Genomic DNA, 19,265 nt, shown 5'->3' on the forward strand with positions numbered 1-19,265 from the left:
TTTGTTCATATCGATCCACTTTTTTTTGCTTTCAGCTTTTGTCTTCAACTGTACATCAAAAGGTATTTTTGGACTAACAAGATTCAAGTGAATAGCTTATTCCTGTTGAAGGTTTCATGTAACCTTTACTTTAACTGTAAACTTTCATTGAATCAGTTCTGAGGAATTGACAAATCAAATCTGTCTCATTCTTGAAAGGGTAACTTTTCTATGTTTCATCGGGCTTTCATCCGACAATTGAATAAGTTCAACTTGAAATTCATTAATTTGTTTACATTGATTATTTCTTTGCCTTTTGCTTTCACCATTTACATATTTCCTTTGCGAGACTTTAAACTTTTGATTGGCAGGTTTGCATTTTACACGAAAGGTTTGCAATTTGATTTACAATTGAAATGAGTGAAGGAAAATGAATCAACTGAAGTATCGGAGAAAAGAGAAGAAACTGTTACAGGTTTACAGGGTTTTTTTTACAGCAATCCATTGATACACAATCAATATTGTTCCCTTGACAGTTTGTTATTTATCAGAATCTGAAATGTTTACTGGAAAAACATTTTGTTTATCAATAATCAGTTAATCATGAGGATTTAATAGCGTTCATATTGAATTACTATTACACTAATATGATAATCTGGATTGAAGGAGTTGGATTTATGTGGATGAGGGAAAAATAAGAGTAAAATTACCAAATATTAAATTCCAATCTGATTAAAAGGATTGATACCTATTCAATCTGTTTATAAACAAGAGTCTAGAGGAAATAATTTTTTTGGAATAACCATTGATTGTAATTTCATAGACGATCAGATGAAAATTCAATATCTGGCAATTATTCATTGGATTAGGTTTTCCTCGTGAAGAGTTGGGATGCATGAATAAAGATTTATCAGATAACTAGCTGAGTGAACATGATTAACTTGTGCAAATGGATTGATTGAAAACACTGTATTCCGGTGTTCAGATGATTCTTTACCCATCTTGTCCATTTAACCACAATAACAATGATTCCTTGTAAATAGTCGTCTTCACCCAAAACCAATCTTTTCTTTTATCATTTTTCTCTCCTTTTTATTCTTTATTTTACTCTTTGCCATTCTTGTTCTTTCTTGCTCAGCTTCTGTTTCCTCTGTTTTTCCTCATCCTTTCAGATTCATGAACAAACTGCATGATGACTCATCCTAAAGGTTGTGATGACGTATAAATGATGAGGAAAATCATGGCGCATGGGTCATCAGGTTAACATTGGTAATTTCTTGTGTAATATTATCTGAATCAAAGTAGATAAGATTAACAGGATAAAAGTTTTTTCAGTGATGGTAAAATGTGGAATATGATGAAGGAAATTCTGTAAGAAAAAGAGAGAAGAAAAGTTACTTTAGTGAGATGCCAAATATTATCAACTTAAGTTTTTTAAAGGTTGCAATGGGAAATGAAAACCGTCAGATGGAATGGGTGAGATTCTGAACAAGGTTTGTTTGTTTCAAGAGATCAGCAGAAAAAAAAATGGAAACAAAAAATTAGAGAATTGAAAGTGAAAAGAGGAAAAAGAGAGTGAAAAAATGAAATAATGGAAAGTACAAACAAAGCTGTTACAAGAATTGAAGACCAGTATTCAGCAAAATGATGATGAAGATAACAATCAAGTTGAAAGAAAGAGAGAGAGCAGGGAATGAATGAGGAGAAGGAATGGAAAAGAAAATGATAGCGATGAAAAAATAAGAATCATGATAGTAGGAAAATGACGAGGAGTGAAAGTGTGTAGGTAAGGCTGGGAGCAAGTCAAGTATACTTTATACATAAATATTATATAATATATATATAAAGGCTAAAAATGAGTTTTATGGTTAAAACAAGTGATATTAAATGAGAGAGGGAAGAACAGGGGAAAAGAGGGAAAAAGAGTGAGATGATGAACACGTATCGCGTGTTGACTGAGTTGTTGACAAAACAACATAAATGGGTAAGAGGGAGTTGAAATGGTGGGAATGTCAAAGTGAATCTGATTGTTGGAGAAGAGAAATGGATGAAGATATGTTTTGATGGTTAGAGAGTGGAGACAGAATAGATGAGTCAGTTGTGAGGACAAGTGAAGATAGAAAGATTTTGAGAATGAATGAGGAGAAAGATATAAGAAAATGTTGAGCAAGATTCATGGGGAAGGAGTTTATATTATGGGAGATTTGATGATTCACTTGAGATTGAGACTTTTAAAAATGGTGTAAATGCTTTAGCTATTTAAGATTTACTTTGCCATAGGGAAGGGAGGAGGAAGGAGGAAGAAGGATGAATAGAATAGATGTAAGAAAAAAGTGAAAAGGTAAAAAACAAGAAGGGGTGAGTCAATGAGTTACAATGAAGAAAGGATGAAAGATCAGAAGGATTTGTTATTTTTCAGTCGATGCTTAACAAATCTTTTTACCAAGTTACATCCAACTGTGAATTGATGTATACTTTTTAGCTTTACTCGCTTTTCTTGTATCTTTCCTTATTCACATTATTCTTTCCTTGATTCCTTCACTTTTCACCATTTTCCTTGGTAATTTTTTCTTCTTTTCCTTCTTTTTTTATATTGAATCAGTAATTTTACATGTAACAATTGCAGACTCTTTGAATTTAGTTTGATATCCTTTTTGCTGGTTCAATCTGAAATCCTGCTGGGAGAACACCTCGCTAATTTGAATTTTACAAAACCATTGGGTTTCAAAAAAAAACAATTCAGTCAGGTAGAAACAGGTTCAAATTTTGGTGAATTCAGAAATGTAGATAACATTAGAATGGTTATGTACTCATGAATGATGCACTATTCAACTATTCTGGGTGAAGTAAATTAACCCAGAAAACTAAATCTGGATTTGAATTTTTCACTAAGAAAATCAATCAACTGACAAATAACAACTGGTTACTCGTTGAGTCACACACATGGACATGTGTTGAAAAACAGCTTAGTCAGGTGAAGAAAACTCGATGTATCCATAATTGAATTGCATTGAATCAGATTACATTTAAATATTGATGATTTGTCCAACAGATAATAACCCAAAAAATGGTACAATTACATTTAAAAATGTTTAAAAGATCACAATAAAAAGATAATGCTTGGCCATTTTGAAAAAACCAAGTTTTTAAGACAAAAGAAGTTTTGGTTTACAGAATCCTTCACTTTAAACTTTGCCCTACGTTACTCATAAGGCGGTTGGAAAACAAAAATAAATTTTTTGCTTTCCCCTCAAATTATGGCGCTATATTAAGGCTTTGGCTTTACAATTGTAATCAGGTGATATTGAAAGCATTGAGACTTTCAGTTCCTTAAACAAGTAAATTGATCTTTGTGAGTCTGTAAGTATAAATGATCAAATTTCGATCACAATTTTTGAAATTCAATCTTCGATAACAATGTAAGTGTCATGTTGGTAGTCTTGCTTCATACAACTGCTAAAATCTTGGATTATTACCATAACTTGAGTTTTTTTTGCAAAAACTGTGGAGATTGTGTTTTTTTAGCAACGTCTTAAGGATTGCCAATCAATTTATCTAAACAATTCCAGCTGAAATCACTATAAACTGCAACAAGTCGTTTCTTCAATTTTCTGATCGCATTGTTTTTCTTGGAGTTATATCCTTTCAAGTGGAATTTCATGGAATGAAGTCTGGATTTTTTATTTCTTTTGCTTTCCTCAAATCAATTTGCTGCTATTTTTCAAGCTGATAAATTACCTTGGTGAGTTGTTTAATTAACTATACATTTTACATTCTTGTGTTCCTATCATCCATTTTGATTTGGAATCTATTGTTCATTATACTCCATTATTCTTGACTCATCTATACTTTTATACTCATCTGCATTTCTTTCAATGTCTTTACCTTTTTTTACTTATATTGATTCAATTTTTCATCTTTCACCCAGTGTTAGGTGATACTGTGAGGAAAATCATGGATGGAAAATGAAACACTCAAAAAAGCAATAATGGTTCACTTCGAACAAGAGGTTTGTATTATTATTTAGAAAAACAATTCACGTTCACTCATCTCTTTATTTCTATCTCATGCATCTCGAGGAATTCAGGAGAAGAAGAATAATTTCTTAAATAAAAAAAGGCTCTCTTGAAACAAGCAACAGACATCCCATTAACCTTGCCTATTGGGATTTTCCTCTCGAAAAGAAATCTCAAGTCAAGTTCCATAGATGGTGGTGATGATGATGATGGTCAATAGTCAAACATGATATACACACGTAAATCACATTAATATACACGTTTGCCACTCAGTTCCACTCTGATTCCCCCCATCATTTAGATCTAAATCACCAAGGTATATCATTGAATGAACATATTGTTACAAAACTTCTGCTTTTTGAACTGAAATTAACATCCATTCTCTTTATCTTTCTTTCGCTATCTTTTTTCTTCAATTTAGCCATCAAGCTGGAATGGTTTTAGAATTGCTTTCCACTGTATGGAATAGAAACCTAATTGGTATCCAGAACAATTCAGCATTAGAATTGGTTCCTCACAGTAGAATCCTCAGTTGGAAATTAGAAAGGCGTAAATTCAGTTGATTGAAAAAACTTGTTGAATGCTGTTGACGACAGAGGGCAATGAATATGCCAACACTGTTAGTGTTGAGTTAAATGGTGAACATGAAAGAAACGTGTTAATAGAGATTAACCACGACAGAATCTGATCTTCATTTTGATCTTGAACCAGCATGGATCTACATCTTTACCATTTAATTTTCCTGCGCTTAGCAACATACTGAGTTAGAAGAAATTGTATGCAAAAATCGTAAAAATGTTGCGAAAGCTGTTTTTATGACTTGATCGTTCAAAGACCTTAGTGTCTAGGTGATGCACACAAAGTTCAATACAGCAAAAGGCAATGACTCGCCTTTAATATCATCTTTAGTGGGATTAACTCTCCGTGACATTCACTATTTAACATTAAAGCCTGATTAGTTATCAGCACCGAATCAATGTTATCTTGGATCATTTATTTCGTACTTTCATCATTTCTCATCTTTTGTACAGAAACTTTAGACCTTGCTTCTCAGCAACAGAACTATCTGCAAAGAATGAATGACGAAAAGTAGGGAGATGTGCGTAAATTTTAATTTTCCTTTCTTTTCTTGTATCCATACAAATACATCTTTTATAATATATCTTATCCTTATCAAATATCTAAAAATTGAATCATTTTCTCTTTTCCAGATGCTGAACTTTCTAAAAGCGGTACGATTATCATGTAATGTGAACCTTTCTCAACTTGGAATATCTGTAAGAACCAAGCGACGTTTATCCTTGCACATAGATGATAAATCCTATCTATCTATACAGCTGAAATTCAATGTAACAAATGTGTAGCAATTGAAATTTCATCTTTTGATCTAATTAATCAGACTGTAATTTGGATAACTCATCGATTTTCAAGGTTATTTCAAATCTGAAAATAGTCGAATTGATTCAGTTATTATTGTCCATTACAATTGATATGTTGATCATAAATAATTACAAGCATTTAGATCACTGTGAAGGATAAATCATTCCCCTAACTTTAGCACTTGGAATCATTGGATGACAAAAAACCATTCAATATAATGTCTAAAAATGTGTCATTAATTAGGATTATTTCATAGATTTGTAGTAATTTTTAATTTGATTGAATTTCAATTTTCACTTATGATTTTGTAAATCATATGTCTAACCTCGAAACCTTAATTTAACTGGTAATAGACATATTTGATTTAGCAAACTACTAATTGCTCAATCCAATTTTAGTTTCGTGTTTCATTCAGTATTTATTTATAGTTATTCACTAATGAATGAACTATCAATGAAATTTCTCGTAAAACGATAAAAATTAATCATTTATAAATTAAAATTGGAAAGATGATCAATTGTATTTGCTATTGAAATCTCTATTAATGCCAACAGTTAATCTAAAGCTTCTCTAATCCATAAAATAAACTAACTGTTTTCCCTTGGATAAAGCTTATTCAGTCTTAATGTTTGGCCAACAAATTTTTACCTTAGTGAATAATTATTCATTTAATCCTGTTAATCAACCAATGAACGATATTGCGTTTGATAATAACATTGTGAGAAACGGTGTCAATTAGGCCGACACAATGTTTGTTGTTTAATTGTAAGTTAATTGTAAATCTGTTGACTGTGACCTTCAATCTTAATTTTTACCAATTGATTTACTCACCCAACAACATCAAGTAACAACAAATCAACAAAATGAATTCCAATTACGCCATATATTAAATTGGGATCGACATATAGCCAAGCAAAAGTGATGATAATCACAATTACAATCTCATCTGATTTCAACAGTTAATTCTCCCCTTTACCTCCCTCATTATATTCATCATCAACATCTTTTATAATAACAACGGGTTCAACCTTGCAAAGCATTTCTTCTCATCCCTCATCCTTTCCACTTTTTTTGTGTTATCATCATCACTTTCAATTTTTTATCTTCTTCTTCTTCTTTTCATTGTAGATCCTTCCCATGAAGACCACATGAACATTATTATCACAATCAAGCCCAACCCCAAGAATTAAATCATTGGCCTTGCCGTTGAATCCCGCTCAACTGACAAACAAATGAAGAGACAAACTTGATCAAATGGTTGTAACCTAAATCTGACTCGAACCATCAACATTATCCATCGTCCCACCATCATTTGTACACACACAGTCATACACACTGTTGATCATTTTTCAGTGTTAATATGTTACCTAGTATACCATTTCGTGCTCGCAGCTATTCATTAACAATTAGTGAGAATCAACTGACCAATGGATCGGGAGATCGTCGTCGATCAATTAGCAATCAACTTTCAAATAATAACAATAATAATTATCCTTGTTCATCAACTGTGCCAACTTCAAATTTACAAAGTAAACCGATAAAGTCATTAAAACCAGTCAAAACATCAACAGTATCAACCACCATTAAGGGCAACCATCTGATTCAATCCAAAAATAATAACGAGAAACATTCAAATTTGAATTGTGCTCGTGAAAATTGTAATCTTCAACAAATGGAATCACCAACAACCCAACAACAACAACAACAACAACAACAACCAATTGTTTCCTTTGCCAAAACCTGCTATGATAATCCAATAATGTTGCAACCTAAATGCAATGGTTCTTTAATGATTTCACTGGACCCAAAAGATTTGTACAAACAGCAAATTAATATATCGACATCAGCTACGCCAACAGAGGCACAATCAGTTACATTTGCAAATAACATCATCAATGACTCTAATAATAATAACAATAATCGAATACCATATATTTGTGAAACAAAGTTTACTCCTAGTAATGTAATTAACCGGTCATCAACCGAGCTGGTTAAAATACGAACAGAAAGCCTTAAGGTTGAGCTCGATACTAACAATAACTCATCGTCTTCTCCACATCAACTGTGTCCACCAACTGGAGGTGGCCTTTCACCTGTTGATTCTGACCGTAAAAGTCGATCCTTTTCAGCATTTTCCGGAATAAGTCACAATTCAGGGCGACGAAAATCAACTCTACTGCGTGATGAATCCCCTTATAAAGCTTTACGAGAGTTAATCATTCCCTGTTTAATAGCAGGCTTTGGTAATGTGGCCACTGGCGTTATATTTGCTCACGTTCAAACTTGGGCTGTTTTTGAAAATGTGCCTCAGTTGAACATTCTGGTTCCAGCATTACTAGGACTTAAAGGTAATGTTGAGATGACATTGGCTTCTCGTTTATCAACTCACGCCAATCTTGGGGATCTTGATGATAAAATGGCAAGAAAAAAGTTAATCACCAGTAATATGGCTCTAGTTCAAACGCAAGCATCTACTGTGGGCTTTTTTGCGCCTCTCCTTGCACTAGCAGTCTCATATATTTGGCCTTCTGATGGTTCCGATTTAACTCTCCATGAAGCTATCCTATTGATTGCTGGTTCAGTTTTAACTGCTAATATCGCCAACCTTTTCCTTGGATCCCTCATGTGTGGTGTTATTGTGGCCTCTCGTCATCTTAAAATCAACCCAGACAATATTGCGACTCCAATTGCTGCATCTTTCGGAGATTTAACCACAATGGCGCTTTTAGCTTACATCAGTCACCTTTTGTTTTCAATAATTCATATTCCCTGGATTCAAGTGGTAATTCTTGGCGGTATCATGACTTTTATACCTTTCCTTGTCATGTTTGCTCGTAAACTTGCTGTTACTAGAAAACTTTTGATTACTGGTTGGTTTCCAATCTGTGGAGCCATGATTCTTCAGATTACAGGTGGTAAAATAATGGAAAATTCACTCGATCAATTTACAAAATTAGCCGCGTTTCAGCCTGTAATAAATGGTAAGTTACTGATAAATAACTTATTCAAGTCCACTTTATTACTTGACAAAAATGTTTGTCTAATGCTGAGCTTTTTCAACTGATAACATTACAATTTTTCACTTAACTTATAAATGATTTAGTTCAATATTTTGCAAATTAAGATGGAAATTTTCAAACTTGTATTTCAACTTAGAAGGTTAAATTGTTATGAAATGATTACTTACCTTACATTGATATTAGTTGAATTGCAATTTGCCTTTTTTAACTTTCATTGACCTTTTTGCGTTAAAGTAGACAAGGTTAATTTTGTCTGTAATCTAGCCTTGAATATTTCCATGAATTTCCAGGTGAATTTTATCTTGAATAATTGAATCATAGATTTTTATGAGTTGATTTTCGATAAATTATAATGATAAATCAATTGAACGTCAATCAAACAAAATAACTTGATTAAGCGGTTGATAATAGATCAGCATTAGGTTCTCTATTTATCTAGACAAATTGAATTATAACACGTTATTTGATATCAACCATGCAAATGCATTTTCCTAATTGTGAACAAAACAAAGTTTAAATGTAATATTGTGATTAATATCGTAATATTGCAATATTATGATTTATATCAATCAAACCCTTTGGTTCTCTTTTTACCCTGTTCAATTAGTTATGCATTTCAGTTAAAGGCAAGTGTAAACAATGAGTCGAACTGACGTTTCTCATCAATTGATTAACTTTTACTCTTGATTTTCTTTTCCCTATTAATCTGATTAACGGTCATCTCTGGCCAGTCAATTGTGTATATTCAATGTACTTAACTTTGTGATAATCAACCAGTAATAAAACAAATAACCTCGGGCATTTCCTCATCTTTCAAGTCTCGTCAGTAAACAAGATTGAATGATTAACTGAATTTCTGAGGTTAACAATATTAGCTTATGCCATTCAATATGAATTTTTCGAGTTCACCTTTTCTCGGTGAATCACCAGCATGGTAAAATGATGAACCCATCATCACCAAAACAGAAATAGCAACAGAATCAAATTAAACTAAAAGCTTTACAAAACAAAATTGTCATTACTGATAAACAGGGTTCTACGGACTTGATAATGTTACAAAGACTCTGTAATTAAAATTTGATTAGAACAAGTGAGATCATGAAAAGCAACGTGATTTTGTTAAACAACATCATGTTGGAAAATCTGAATCAAACTCATTTCTAAAAAGGTGTTGATGAAACATTCAAATAGCTTTGAGCGATTGCATTTACAGTAAAACTTATCACTCATAATTGAAATATTTACATCTTCATTAATCATTGAAATATTTTCGTCCAATCTCCATTCAGTTTAGTTCCCATTAATAATCAGATAAATCAATAGTTTCAACTCACTTTTTCTGATAAATTGTATTTCTTCATTTGACCCAACATTTGTCTTGTTTTACTACAACTTTAATTTTCCAAAAAAAAACCTTTAGAATCACAATTCAATGTCCATTGCGTATTTCAAGAATAAATGATTGTTAACAAGTTTCGTTGTAATCTATTTTGTGGAAGCCATTAATTACATTATATCATTCGATTAGGGATTTGAAGTTTCGATTTTCAGGGAAATTCTCTTATTCTATTAAGATTCAGTTTGAAAATAACAAATGAAAGCAATTTACATTGATGTGCTCTTTGAGGTTATCCAAGTTGGTCTTTAAATATCTTTAAAGACTTCATTTATGGTTATTAAGTTTGACTAAATGATGAGAAAATTATTCTCATTTTTACCTGTTTTAAAGCTATTATAATGAAACCTCTGAAAAGTATTTAAACTTTTTTTGTTAACACCTTTTTATGCAAATCTTAGGATAATGAATTATTTAACTTTACTTACAATTAATCTGTAATTAGCATCATTTGTATGCAAGATAAAACAGTGTTCAATATCAAAGTAATCATTGAAATTGAGTGAAAAACATTGTTCTTGACTAGACTGATCACTAACCTTGATTATATTTCAATGCTGCTCAGTTCATCCCTATTGACTGGTTAAGTAACTCAGTAAACTTGTTATCTAACAATATCATGAAGCCTACGGCTAATTAATCCTAATAAACTAATAAAGACACGAAAGTTGTAACTCAATGAACCAAGAATTGGATTGGAGAAAAATGATAATTTGTTTTATTATTGAGCAAAAAGTTGATGATTTATTGGAAGGAAAAGGAAATATTGAAAGTTGAAGGATTCAGAGTTGACATGAATTTTTTGAATTCACCACTTGATAGGGTTAAAAATATTATTGGCCTAGTTAAGTTCACCATTTGAGTAATAATAAAACTCTCGTGATGATCTTCAGTCAATGGGTTACATAATATGATGAGAGTTATCAAGTTGCTGTTGAAAATAACCATGATGAACCTGAATACTTACTCCGTTTAGTACCATCCTAGATGATCAAGATGAAGATGAGTTTGGGAAGAAGGAGAGAGAAGACAAAAAATTAAATAAAATCACTAGAATCTCTTGAAGAGTTTCTCAGTTTATTCAATTGAGGTTATTTTTTTCAATGTTCACACCAATCAATTAAATTGTCAAATTAAATTGGTTCACAATAAAATGTTCAATTCTGTTTGCACTTGATTCGATCAGACATTTATTAGGTATAAGCCTTATTATTATATCAATTAGTTTAAAATATGGGCCAATGGATTGACCTCAATTTACAGACAATTAACAATGAAGACGCAAAAATTTTATAAATAGATTGACAGAATTCAATGATTCAAGTTGATTCGGGTTTCAAGTAAATTTCATCCTATTTTACCTTCTAACCATTTTTCACTTTTCCATCACCTGATAGACGAAATCAAAAGTGAATAATTTCAATTTTTAGTTTCTCTGATCATCAGCCATTACCTCAACTATCATGTCAATTGGTTAATTTCCTGATCCGTTTCTCTCACTATTCATCACTTGGATTACATTTGCCTTTCCTGTAATGATTTAAAAGGCCTTTAAAGGTTCAAAAAATGAAGCTCAATTTCAATCGCCATTAGGTTAATGTCATTATAATGTCATGTTTTGATTGTTGATCCATGAATAATAATTATCTCAACTCTGTTATTTTGATTCTAATTAGATCCTTCTTGATCCAGATTAGTGATTAATCTTGTTTCCAGTAAAAATGATGTTAGATTAATCAAATAGGTTTTACTGATCAACAACTCACCTTGTTATTAAACTAATCTATAGCTTGATATTTACTGATCCATGTTCATGAATCATACGATTTCGCCATTAATCAAAGCTTCATTTATTTAGCCAGATAAAAGGATAATTGGAGAAATGCTAAAGAAAAGGTTTTTACAAAAATATTTATTTCTTCAAAATATTACTCCCTTTCAATCGAGTTAATATTAATCTTATTTTTTAACATTAGTGTACCAAAAGTATATTTAAATCAACATAATCAACAATAATGTAAATCACTTAGTCTAACGATAAGCAACTTATTATCATGAGCAAAACATTTACCAGGGAAACTTGAATAATGTTTGGAAATGATATTTTTGTATAAAAGAGTTTCTCTTCTTTATTCATCAAAAATTCCTTTGATAATAACTGATGATAACCAGATTAGTTTCATTAAATCTGATAATAAAAAATGCCATTCAACTGCTTTGTATTTTAGTTGGGAAAAAAGACATAAAACTGTTTGACGAGATGAAATGAACATTCCAAATGTCCTGAAGGGTTCATTTCAGGCCACAATTTTCATCTGATAATCAAACACAATTTTGATTTGAAACTATTCATATGTTTTTATCGTGTTCAACTCACAAGTATTATTAGCATCCTTTAACAGGAAATATCTTTGGAATAACTTCATTTCTTTGCTTCTTCAAATCATGAAAAAAAATGAATTCAACATTCGATTGTATTCAGCTTATTTTTCGTCTTCAATTCGTTTCAGCTGAAGGCAAATTTCAAAGTAATGTTGACTATTCACATGAAAATGTTTCATTTTCCTTCAGGGTCTAATGAGAAAAACTGTTTCTCTTCAACAATCTGATTCATTTTTATCTGTAGCTTCAAAGATTCACAATTAAAACAATTATTTCCCGAGTAATTTTGACACTTGAATTTGTTTTCATTTTCATTTTATTGATTGCAAAAAAGTCAATTTGATTTGGACTGGCATGATACAGATAATCAATGTTATGAATACAATGTAAATGTCCATTGAAATGTTAGATAAATTGTTTACCCAATTCTGATCACATTGAGATTGTTTTATACAAATAGATAATTAAATTGTAAAGACATGAGGAATGGTAAACAATGTTATTGTTATTTGTAATCAACAAACATGATTCATGTCTTGCTCATTCAGAGTTAACCATGAACAGGGTCTTAGACAGAATTATACTGAATTAACCTTTAAATTCATGTCACATCATGTCACAAGATGGGAAAAGTTTTACTTTTTCTTTCAAATAAAAGGTAAAATAGTCTTTATCAGTTGTATTATTTTGGATAAAAAGATGAGTGAAATATTTTATCAAGAAAAAACCTTTTTCTTGTTCAACTTTTGAATATTAAATTTTTCCAAGGAAACAGGTTGGTTATGGAAACAATTGTGAAAATTATTCATCATTTTTCGCAATTTCAATTGTTGGAGTAATCAATGATTAAAGCTTAATAAAGCTTTATCAACTGTCTTGCTTGTGAACATTTGAAAGATCAAAAGTGTTAAGTCAATGTCATTTTGTTGCTCTTGACATTTCATTGAAAATGTAAATCTCAATAAAGCCAGCAATGTTGATAGATTAAGCCTTTTGAATAAATTAGCTCAATTTTTGAGATAACTGGATAGGTTAATTCATTTCCAGTTATTGTTGAAATTAAATTTGGTAACTTATTAATTGACTAATTGTTTCCATTAAGGTGTTGGAGGTAATCTTGCTGCTGTTCAAACAAGTCGCATATCAACTTATCTTCACCGTCGTACAGTCAAGAAACAGTTACCTGATCCAGATAATGAGCTTTGCACTTATCCAGGACGAATCTTCTTCAATTTAGACAGTAAGTTTAATTGTGAATATAACAGTTTATTTATGATAAATGACAATCAGTTGATAGTTAATTCTTACCTTTTCTTTTACAGGTGATCATACAATTATGGCTCGATTTTTGTTATTACTATCAATACCTAGTCATTTATTATTTATTTTTGTAATAAAATTGGTTCGAGATCATTTTACAATGACAGGTACATTTTTAACTGTTTATATGATTGCTGCAGTTATTCAAGTTTCCATACTGATTCAAGTCTCCTACACATTGGTTCATTTTATATGGAGAAAAGGATTTAATCCAGATAATTCAGCTCTACCTTTTCTAACAGCTTTTGGTGATTTAATTGGCTCAGTCTTATTGGCCTTAGCTTTTACACTTCTATCTGCTTTAGGTGATGTAAATGCCCTTCAACCAATACCAAGTTTAAGTTTTGGAGTTAAGGAGCACAGTTTTGGAAGCCTTTAAGTTCATCCTTTTAAAACAAAAAAATAGTCCCGGTAGCGTGAAAAAGTCATAAATATATTTTGCATTAGACTTTTTCATTGAGTACTCGGGGTTACTTGGCTGTTCTTGCAGTCGATCGTTTGTGGATCAAGGTATACAATGGCAAATTGGTTTAAGAACTGTAGCATCTCATCGGCGTCCTCGAAAGCTAGTTCATTCTTTACATAATTTAAACTAACTGATGGCCGAAATCTAGATGCAATCAAAGTAATAACATTATTAATTTGTTCACATGTGAAATACCTCATTTTTATAACATTATTGTTGATTGATAAATTAGATAAAAAAATAAAGAATCATTGGTATTGTCCTTAAAAGAAATTGCTTCAAAAGTAATTTGCAAATGACCTTAAGGTATTCAACTTTTCGATTCGGGATTTTTGTAGTCTACAGTGAAGAGCAAAACTGTACATGCACAAAATTGGGAAAACGAAAGATTGATCAGATTGGTCAAGTGAAAACATTAAACCATTTTGATCAATTGAAGCTCAAAGATACTGATTAACTTTGAGATTGTTGGATTTAAACAGTTTTGCTTTTCGCTGTTGTGACCTTTTATCCCTTTGAAACCATCTCAGGGTTGCGATCCCATAAAGTTTATCAAAACTAGAACTGTCAAGGAAAGACAATAAAAATTAGATACAATATTTACAATTAGACTTGAGTTTGAATGGATGAACAGAGATGAAAAACAGAGTGAAAGCTAATACATTGATGAAGGGGATTAAAGGTATTCAGATAAAGTGTTATCATATTGAGCTTTTTTCATGCTTCCATCATAATCATCATCATCTTGAAACATAATTTTCTTTGTTCAGTCTATTTATATTTCTTTTCTTGACGGATAAATTAATGTACATTATTTGCGCACAAAAGAAACAAAAAGCTTTATAAGGGATGAAAAGACCGGATTAGGAAAGGAGCGATATTTGGGTGGGAAAATATCAGCTAACAACAGACGAATAGAATTTCCAAGATATTCTTCATCAATCAGCTTCCAAAAAAAAAATGATATCATCAGTGATTAAATGATGGTGAAAGGAGAGAAGAGGAAAGGTTTGAAGGTGCAAACAAAGATATTAATCCATATAAAGATGGAAACAAAAAGCAAAAATTGGGTAAATATGATAAATAATATACAATTGAGACTCCCTTTTGAGTATTTTGTAAAAATTTAAATTGTCACTGAATGTTTGGCAAAAGGTAAAAATCAATGAACGATTCAAGGATGACAATCTTATTTAATTAGCATCACAATTAGCATCATAATAGTTGTTAATTTTTAAATTATTTGACTTTCTTAGAAGACAATCAACTTACAGACAAGGAACTGTAATTCAATTGAAAATAAAAGTCAATTAATTGGATAAATGCCCATCAACTTTTACCCTTTTGTTTGCCTTTTTCATCATTTCAATTGAAAAAGGATAAGAAAGTAAATAAAACTGGATTAACGCCCTTTCATTTGTTTAACATCTTAATTGGTGGGTCACAAGAACAATCAACTTTATCTTCAACGAAATTCATCAATTGTTGCAGAAATAAATAAAGTTAATATAAGCTGGAAAATGTTGACAAAAAATTTAAATCATCGACAACTTTCATTGATGATATTGCCAACATTTCAAGGTTTGTGATTAAAGGCTTTTCATTTTCTTCTATTCTCAGTCTTTTTTAGTTCGGTTTGTATTTCAATTTTACTCATCAAAATCACTGATGAAGAGTTGGTCATCAAATGATGGTGAGTTAATTTTTTAAATTGTTCAAACAAATGAAAATATAAATTTATGCTAACTCAAATGTTGTTAAATGTGTTCATTTATAAATCAATGCAAGGTTAATGGATTATCAATGGAAAAGTTAATAGTTAATTCGCTCATATTCATCGTCATTTTAAGAGTTTCATCTGCATCAGCATCTTCAACATCCACGGATTCATCAACAACAGCTTTATCATCATCAACTACAGTGAAAACAGAAACTGAACTGATAAGCAGTGAATCAAAGGATAGTGAAGATAAAAATGATTTACTTAAGGGTTTGAAAGACTTTGGCCCTGATGATTTGGCAAAACTGATTAAAGCAAAGAAAGAGAAAGAATTGGATGAATTTAAATCAAAAGTAACAAATATACGAGGTAATCGAGAAGCTCTGGATAGTTATCAACAAAAAGGAGTGCCAATAGTTCAGCAACATGAGGATGATTATCAAAGTCAAACAGATCAATCGGAGGAAGACGATTTTGATGGAGGAAATGATTCTTCGTCGAGTGGAGTAAAGAGACCAAAATTTGGAAATTTGGGCTCATTTATTCCAAATCCTGGATCGGTCATGACAATGATGGTGAAACCAATTGATCGACCAGAACAAATGGTTTGTGATTGTTACAATCCAACGAAAACACAACAGACTAACACGCAGCAATTACAAATAACACAGCAACAGTTATGGCCACCGATGGTTTCGAATCGTAAAGTGCCAATTATGCCTCCAATGGCTCCAATGGCTCCAATACAGCCAATGCAACCACCCATAAGCTTGTTTCCACCAAATCCATTTTCATTCATAGGTCAACATTTTGCAAACAAACCAAGGCATTCACATAAAAAGAAACAAATGAACCCATTAAGTTTGTTACTAATGGGGTTGACAGGAACCAAACGGAAAAGACCTCGACCTCGACCAGTTTATCACAACTATCCTGCTTACCAGCAACAACCCATTTCACCAATACTACCAGAGTTTGAGTCAAATGAACCTGACTACATGTACCCAGTTACACAAAACTACAATACAAAAGGTAGTAAAGGAGCATCTGGGAAAAAAGGACGAAGAAGACCTAAAAATCCTTCATACAACCATCTACCTCCTCCTCCTTCATCAATTAAAGGTAAATCTAAAGGTAAAACTTCGTTTAAAGGCAAATGGAATTGGCCAATGCAAGATGACTATAAAGATCTACAACAAGGGTTCAATGAATAACGCAAGCCAAACTATAACCAGACAAATATCATGATTTTTTTGTTGTATCACATAGACTTTAACTGATTTTTTTTGTATTTTTTTAAGAAATAATTTTTAAAGGATATTACCAGATAAACTTTAAATTAAAAGTATAACCCATGAGATCGCAACCACCCTTAAAGGTCATTAATTACGGTACTTACATGCTCTAATTATGAACTCTTACGAAAATTTCACATAATCAATAACATAATTAGTCACTAATCAACTCAATTAAAGTTGAAGATTAACTCACGCTTTAACGATGATATTTAAGGCATGTTTTCTTTCACGTTCAACAAACCAACCCATCAATTTACCAGACATAGCGGGAGCAGATCGATATAATTTGAAAAAATTATGATAGTCTCTTAGAGACCAAGCCTGTCGAACTTTTATAGCGTGCTGAATAACCTCACTAGACCTACTAGAAGAATCTAAATTTCTCATAGCTATCTGCAAACCTAAAAAATAGAGAAAATTTATTTAATAAAATTATTTCATTGACCTATGATAAACTCTTACCTGATAAGTTCCCTGAATAAATGAAATACAATATCAGGTATGCAGTGAACTCTGCCCTATTTACACTAGGCACCTCCCCATATAAGATTTGAAGTTGACTTTGACACTGGTTGAACTCTTCTGGATCGCCCTTTAAATGAAAAAAAAAGATGATATTCAGATTAATAAAATTTTTTAAAATATATTGAAAGTCGAAATTACCTTTTCCAACGCAATTTTAGCATGGGTTTCATAGACATGAACCGTGAAGCTGTTACGAATAACTTGCACGGTCAAGTCTTGACGAATAGATTTAAGCTGATCGCAGGCATAGTGGTAATCTTTGTTCATGATCCAGTGCTTCACAACCATATCCAAAGATCTTTCGAGTACATATTGAGGGCGAACTGTGGTAGGGTCTGCAGTTGATGTGAGTCTTAAGTATTGCTTCTCTAAATCCTGGCATGTTCCAATAATTGGGGTGGCTGATTCCAAATCGATGCCTTGTTCTATATCCCAAATGTTATTTTTATGACCACCGTTAAAACTATTATCTCCAGGGGAACTTCTAGTTAAATTAAACCTAGCTTTTCGTCGAGCAATTAGCTCAGGATCAATCTGTGGCATATGAGTGGTAATTGATGAGTTTGGTTTTTGTGAATTATTAGAATAGTTGTTATTTTTCTTATTTTTTTCTTTTTTGTTCTTTTTTCGCTCTACAAATGAAGGAACTGATTTAAGTGAAGGACGTTTCTTCCTCTCGTCAACTAAAGGAATGTATTCATCGTCGAATGAGTGTGGTGATCTAAATAAGGCAAATAGAAATAAAATTATGTCACAAAATGTTCACTCATAGCAATATGAGGCACCAAATGAGTAAACTTACCCTTTTCTTGGTCTTGAGTCAGGAGATTTAGACCTAGACCTGGAACTGGATCCTGAGCTGCTGCTCGAACTAACTCGCGATCTTTTTTTCCTATTATCACGATAATTCCCACGCGGTGATGGGGACCTAGAGTTTGATCGACGATTCCTTGACCTTATATTCTTACGCATCAAATTACTTCTAAATTTGTCAATCTTTGCTTGCATTAGGCTACTATTATCACTATTCCAATTTTTCTTATAAGACCAACGCATAACAACCCCTGGTTTAACTGAATCTGACGGTACTGTTGTAGATGCAACAGGGACCTCTCGATTGTAATTTTCCGATTCTCTCATTCCTGCTATTTCCTTTTCAAAAACAATACCAATAGGACCGGATTGAAGGAACCTTGATGAAGTAGTAGCAACAGATACCTGATTTTCATTTTCATCGTCTGATATATCCATGGGTCTACATTCATAATCATCCATTTTGATCCTGGATTAACTAATAGTAATAACAAAAAAAATTTAATAAAATGAATACGATTGCTGACGGTGTACACAAATATAAACAAGGCTCACCTTACAGTGCAAACATACAATAAAATGAAGGCTTGAAGCTAGGGGAAAAGGGGGAAGAAAGCCAAAAGATGGCGACAACGTTGAAAAGATATGAAGATGATTAAACAGATGAAACAAGTCGATGAAATAACTAAGATTAATAATTTAAAGCTTTATTTAAAAACACAAAACAATAAACGCATTGTTTATTCAAATTTAACACGTAAAATAACCTTTAAATATGATTAGAAATAAATTTTTAATGAGAAATAAGAATCTATGAAGTATATTTGAATCAGCTTCTTTAAATTACTCATACTTTATGATAGTGAATAGTTCATAGATGGCAGTGAAAATTTGAGAGCATATGATAAAATAGTGAGCGAGATTCAATTTATTAAAACGCAATTCTTGTG

General features: G+C 31.8%; 3 protein-coding genes across 5 annotated transcripts; 2 read left to right on the top strand and 1 right to left on the bottom strand.

Annotated features, from left to right (window-relative positions):
• Positions 1 to 3,277: 3,277 nt before the first annotated feature.
• LOC107371330 (solute carrier family 41 member 1) lies at positions 3,278 to 14,232 on the top strand. 2 transcript variants are annotated; one of them, XM_015939381.3, is made up of 8 exons: positions 3,278 to 3,721; positions 3,908 to 3,988; positions 4,067 to 4,311; positions 4,417 to 5,094; positions 5,207 to 5,272; positions 6,504 to 8,356; positions 13,276 to 13,413; positions 13,496 to 14,232. In XM_015939381.3, the coding sequence occupies exons 6-8, from the start codon at positions 6,736 to 6,738 to the stop codon at positions 13,870 to 13,872; spliced, it is 2,136 nt and encodes a 711-aa protein (XP_015794867.2). In that variant the 5' UTR covers positions 3,278 to 3,721; positions 3,908 to 3,988; positions 4,067 to 4,311; positions 4,417 to 5,094; positions 5,207 to 5,272; positions 6,504 to 6,735; the 3' UTR covers positions 13,873 to 14,232. The 2 variants fall into 2 exon arrangements, with proteins under 2 accessions (XP_015794867.2, XP_015794869.2); XM_015939383.3 differs by lacking the exons at positions 3,278 to 3,721; positions 3,908 to 3,988; positions 4,067 to 4,311; positions 4,417 to 5,094; positions 5,207 to 5,272 and adding an exon at positions 5,814 to 6,140.
• On the bottom strand, positions 13,419 to 19,163 carry LOC107371329 (uncharacterized). Of its 2 annotated transcripts, none has more exons than XM_015939380.3 (6): positions 18,889 to 19,163; positions 18,305 to 18,793; positions 17,641 to 18,223; positions 17,440 to 17,569; positions 17,171 to 17,378; positions 13,419 to 14,103 (listed from the first exon to the last, which is right to left on the bottom strand). In XM_015939380.3, the coding sequence occupies exons 2-6, from the start codon at positions 18,775 to 18,777 to the stop codon at positions 13,947 to 13,949; spliced, it is 1,551 nt and encodes a 516-aa protein (XP_015794866.1). In that variant the 5' UTR covers positions 18,778 to 18,793; positions 18,889 to 19,163; the 3' UTR covers positions 13,419 to 13,946. The 2 variants fall into 2 exon arrangements, with proteins under 2 accessions (XP_015794866.1, XP_015794865.1); XM_015939379.2 differs by having other exon boundaries at positions 18,871 to 19,163.
• Positions 15,412 to 17,045, top strand: LOC149093188 (uncharacterized). Its single transcript, XM_089269466.1, has 2 exons — positions 15,412 to 15,652; positions 15,748 to 17,045. The coding sequence occupies exons 1-2, from the start codon at positions 15,647 to 15,649 to the stop codon at positions 16,891 to 16,893; spliced, it is 1,152 nt and encodes a 383-aa protein (XP_089125592.1). The 5' UTR covers positions 15,412 to 15,646; the 3' UTR covers positions 16,894 to 17,045.
• Positions 19,164 to 19,265: the final 102 nt, after the last annotated feature.

The sequence above is a fragment of the Tetranychus urticae genome, chromosome 3 (assembly GCF_039701765.1).
Source record: "Tetranychus urticae isolate SD_2017Ah chromosome 3, NJAU_TeUrti_SD_1.0, whole genome shotgun sequence".
In the NCBI taxonomy this organism is placed as follows: domain Eukaryota; kingdom Metazoa; phylum Arthropoda; class Arachnida; order Trombidiformes; family Tetranychidae; genus Tetranychus; species Tetranychus urticae.

Coding starts and splice junctions, on each gene's coding strand:
- LOC107371330 (XM_015939381.3), top strand. CDS start 6,736: ATGTTACCTAGTATACCATTTCGTGCTCGCAGCTATTCATTAACAATT. Junction 8,357..13,275: donor GTTTCAGCCTGTAATAAATG/GTAAGTTACTGA, acceptor GTTTCCATTAAG/GTGTTGGAGGTAATCTTGCT. Junction 13,414..13,495: donor AATCTTCTTCAATTTAGACA/GTAAGTTTAATT, acceptor TTTCTTTTACAG/GTGATCATACAATTATGGCT.
- LOC107371329 (XM_015939380.3), bottom strand. CDS start 18,777: ATGGATGATTATGAATGTAGACCCATGGATATATCAGACGATGAAAAT. Junction 18,224..18,304: donor GACTCAAGACCAAGAAAAGG/GTAAGTTTACTC, acceptor TGCCTTATTTAG/ATCACCACACTCATTCGACG. Junction 17,379..17,439: donor TTATTCAGGGAACTTATCAG/GTAAGAGTTTAT, acceptor TCTATTTTTTAG/GTTTGCAGATAGCTATGAGA.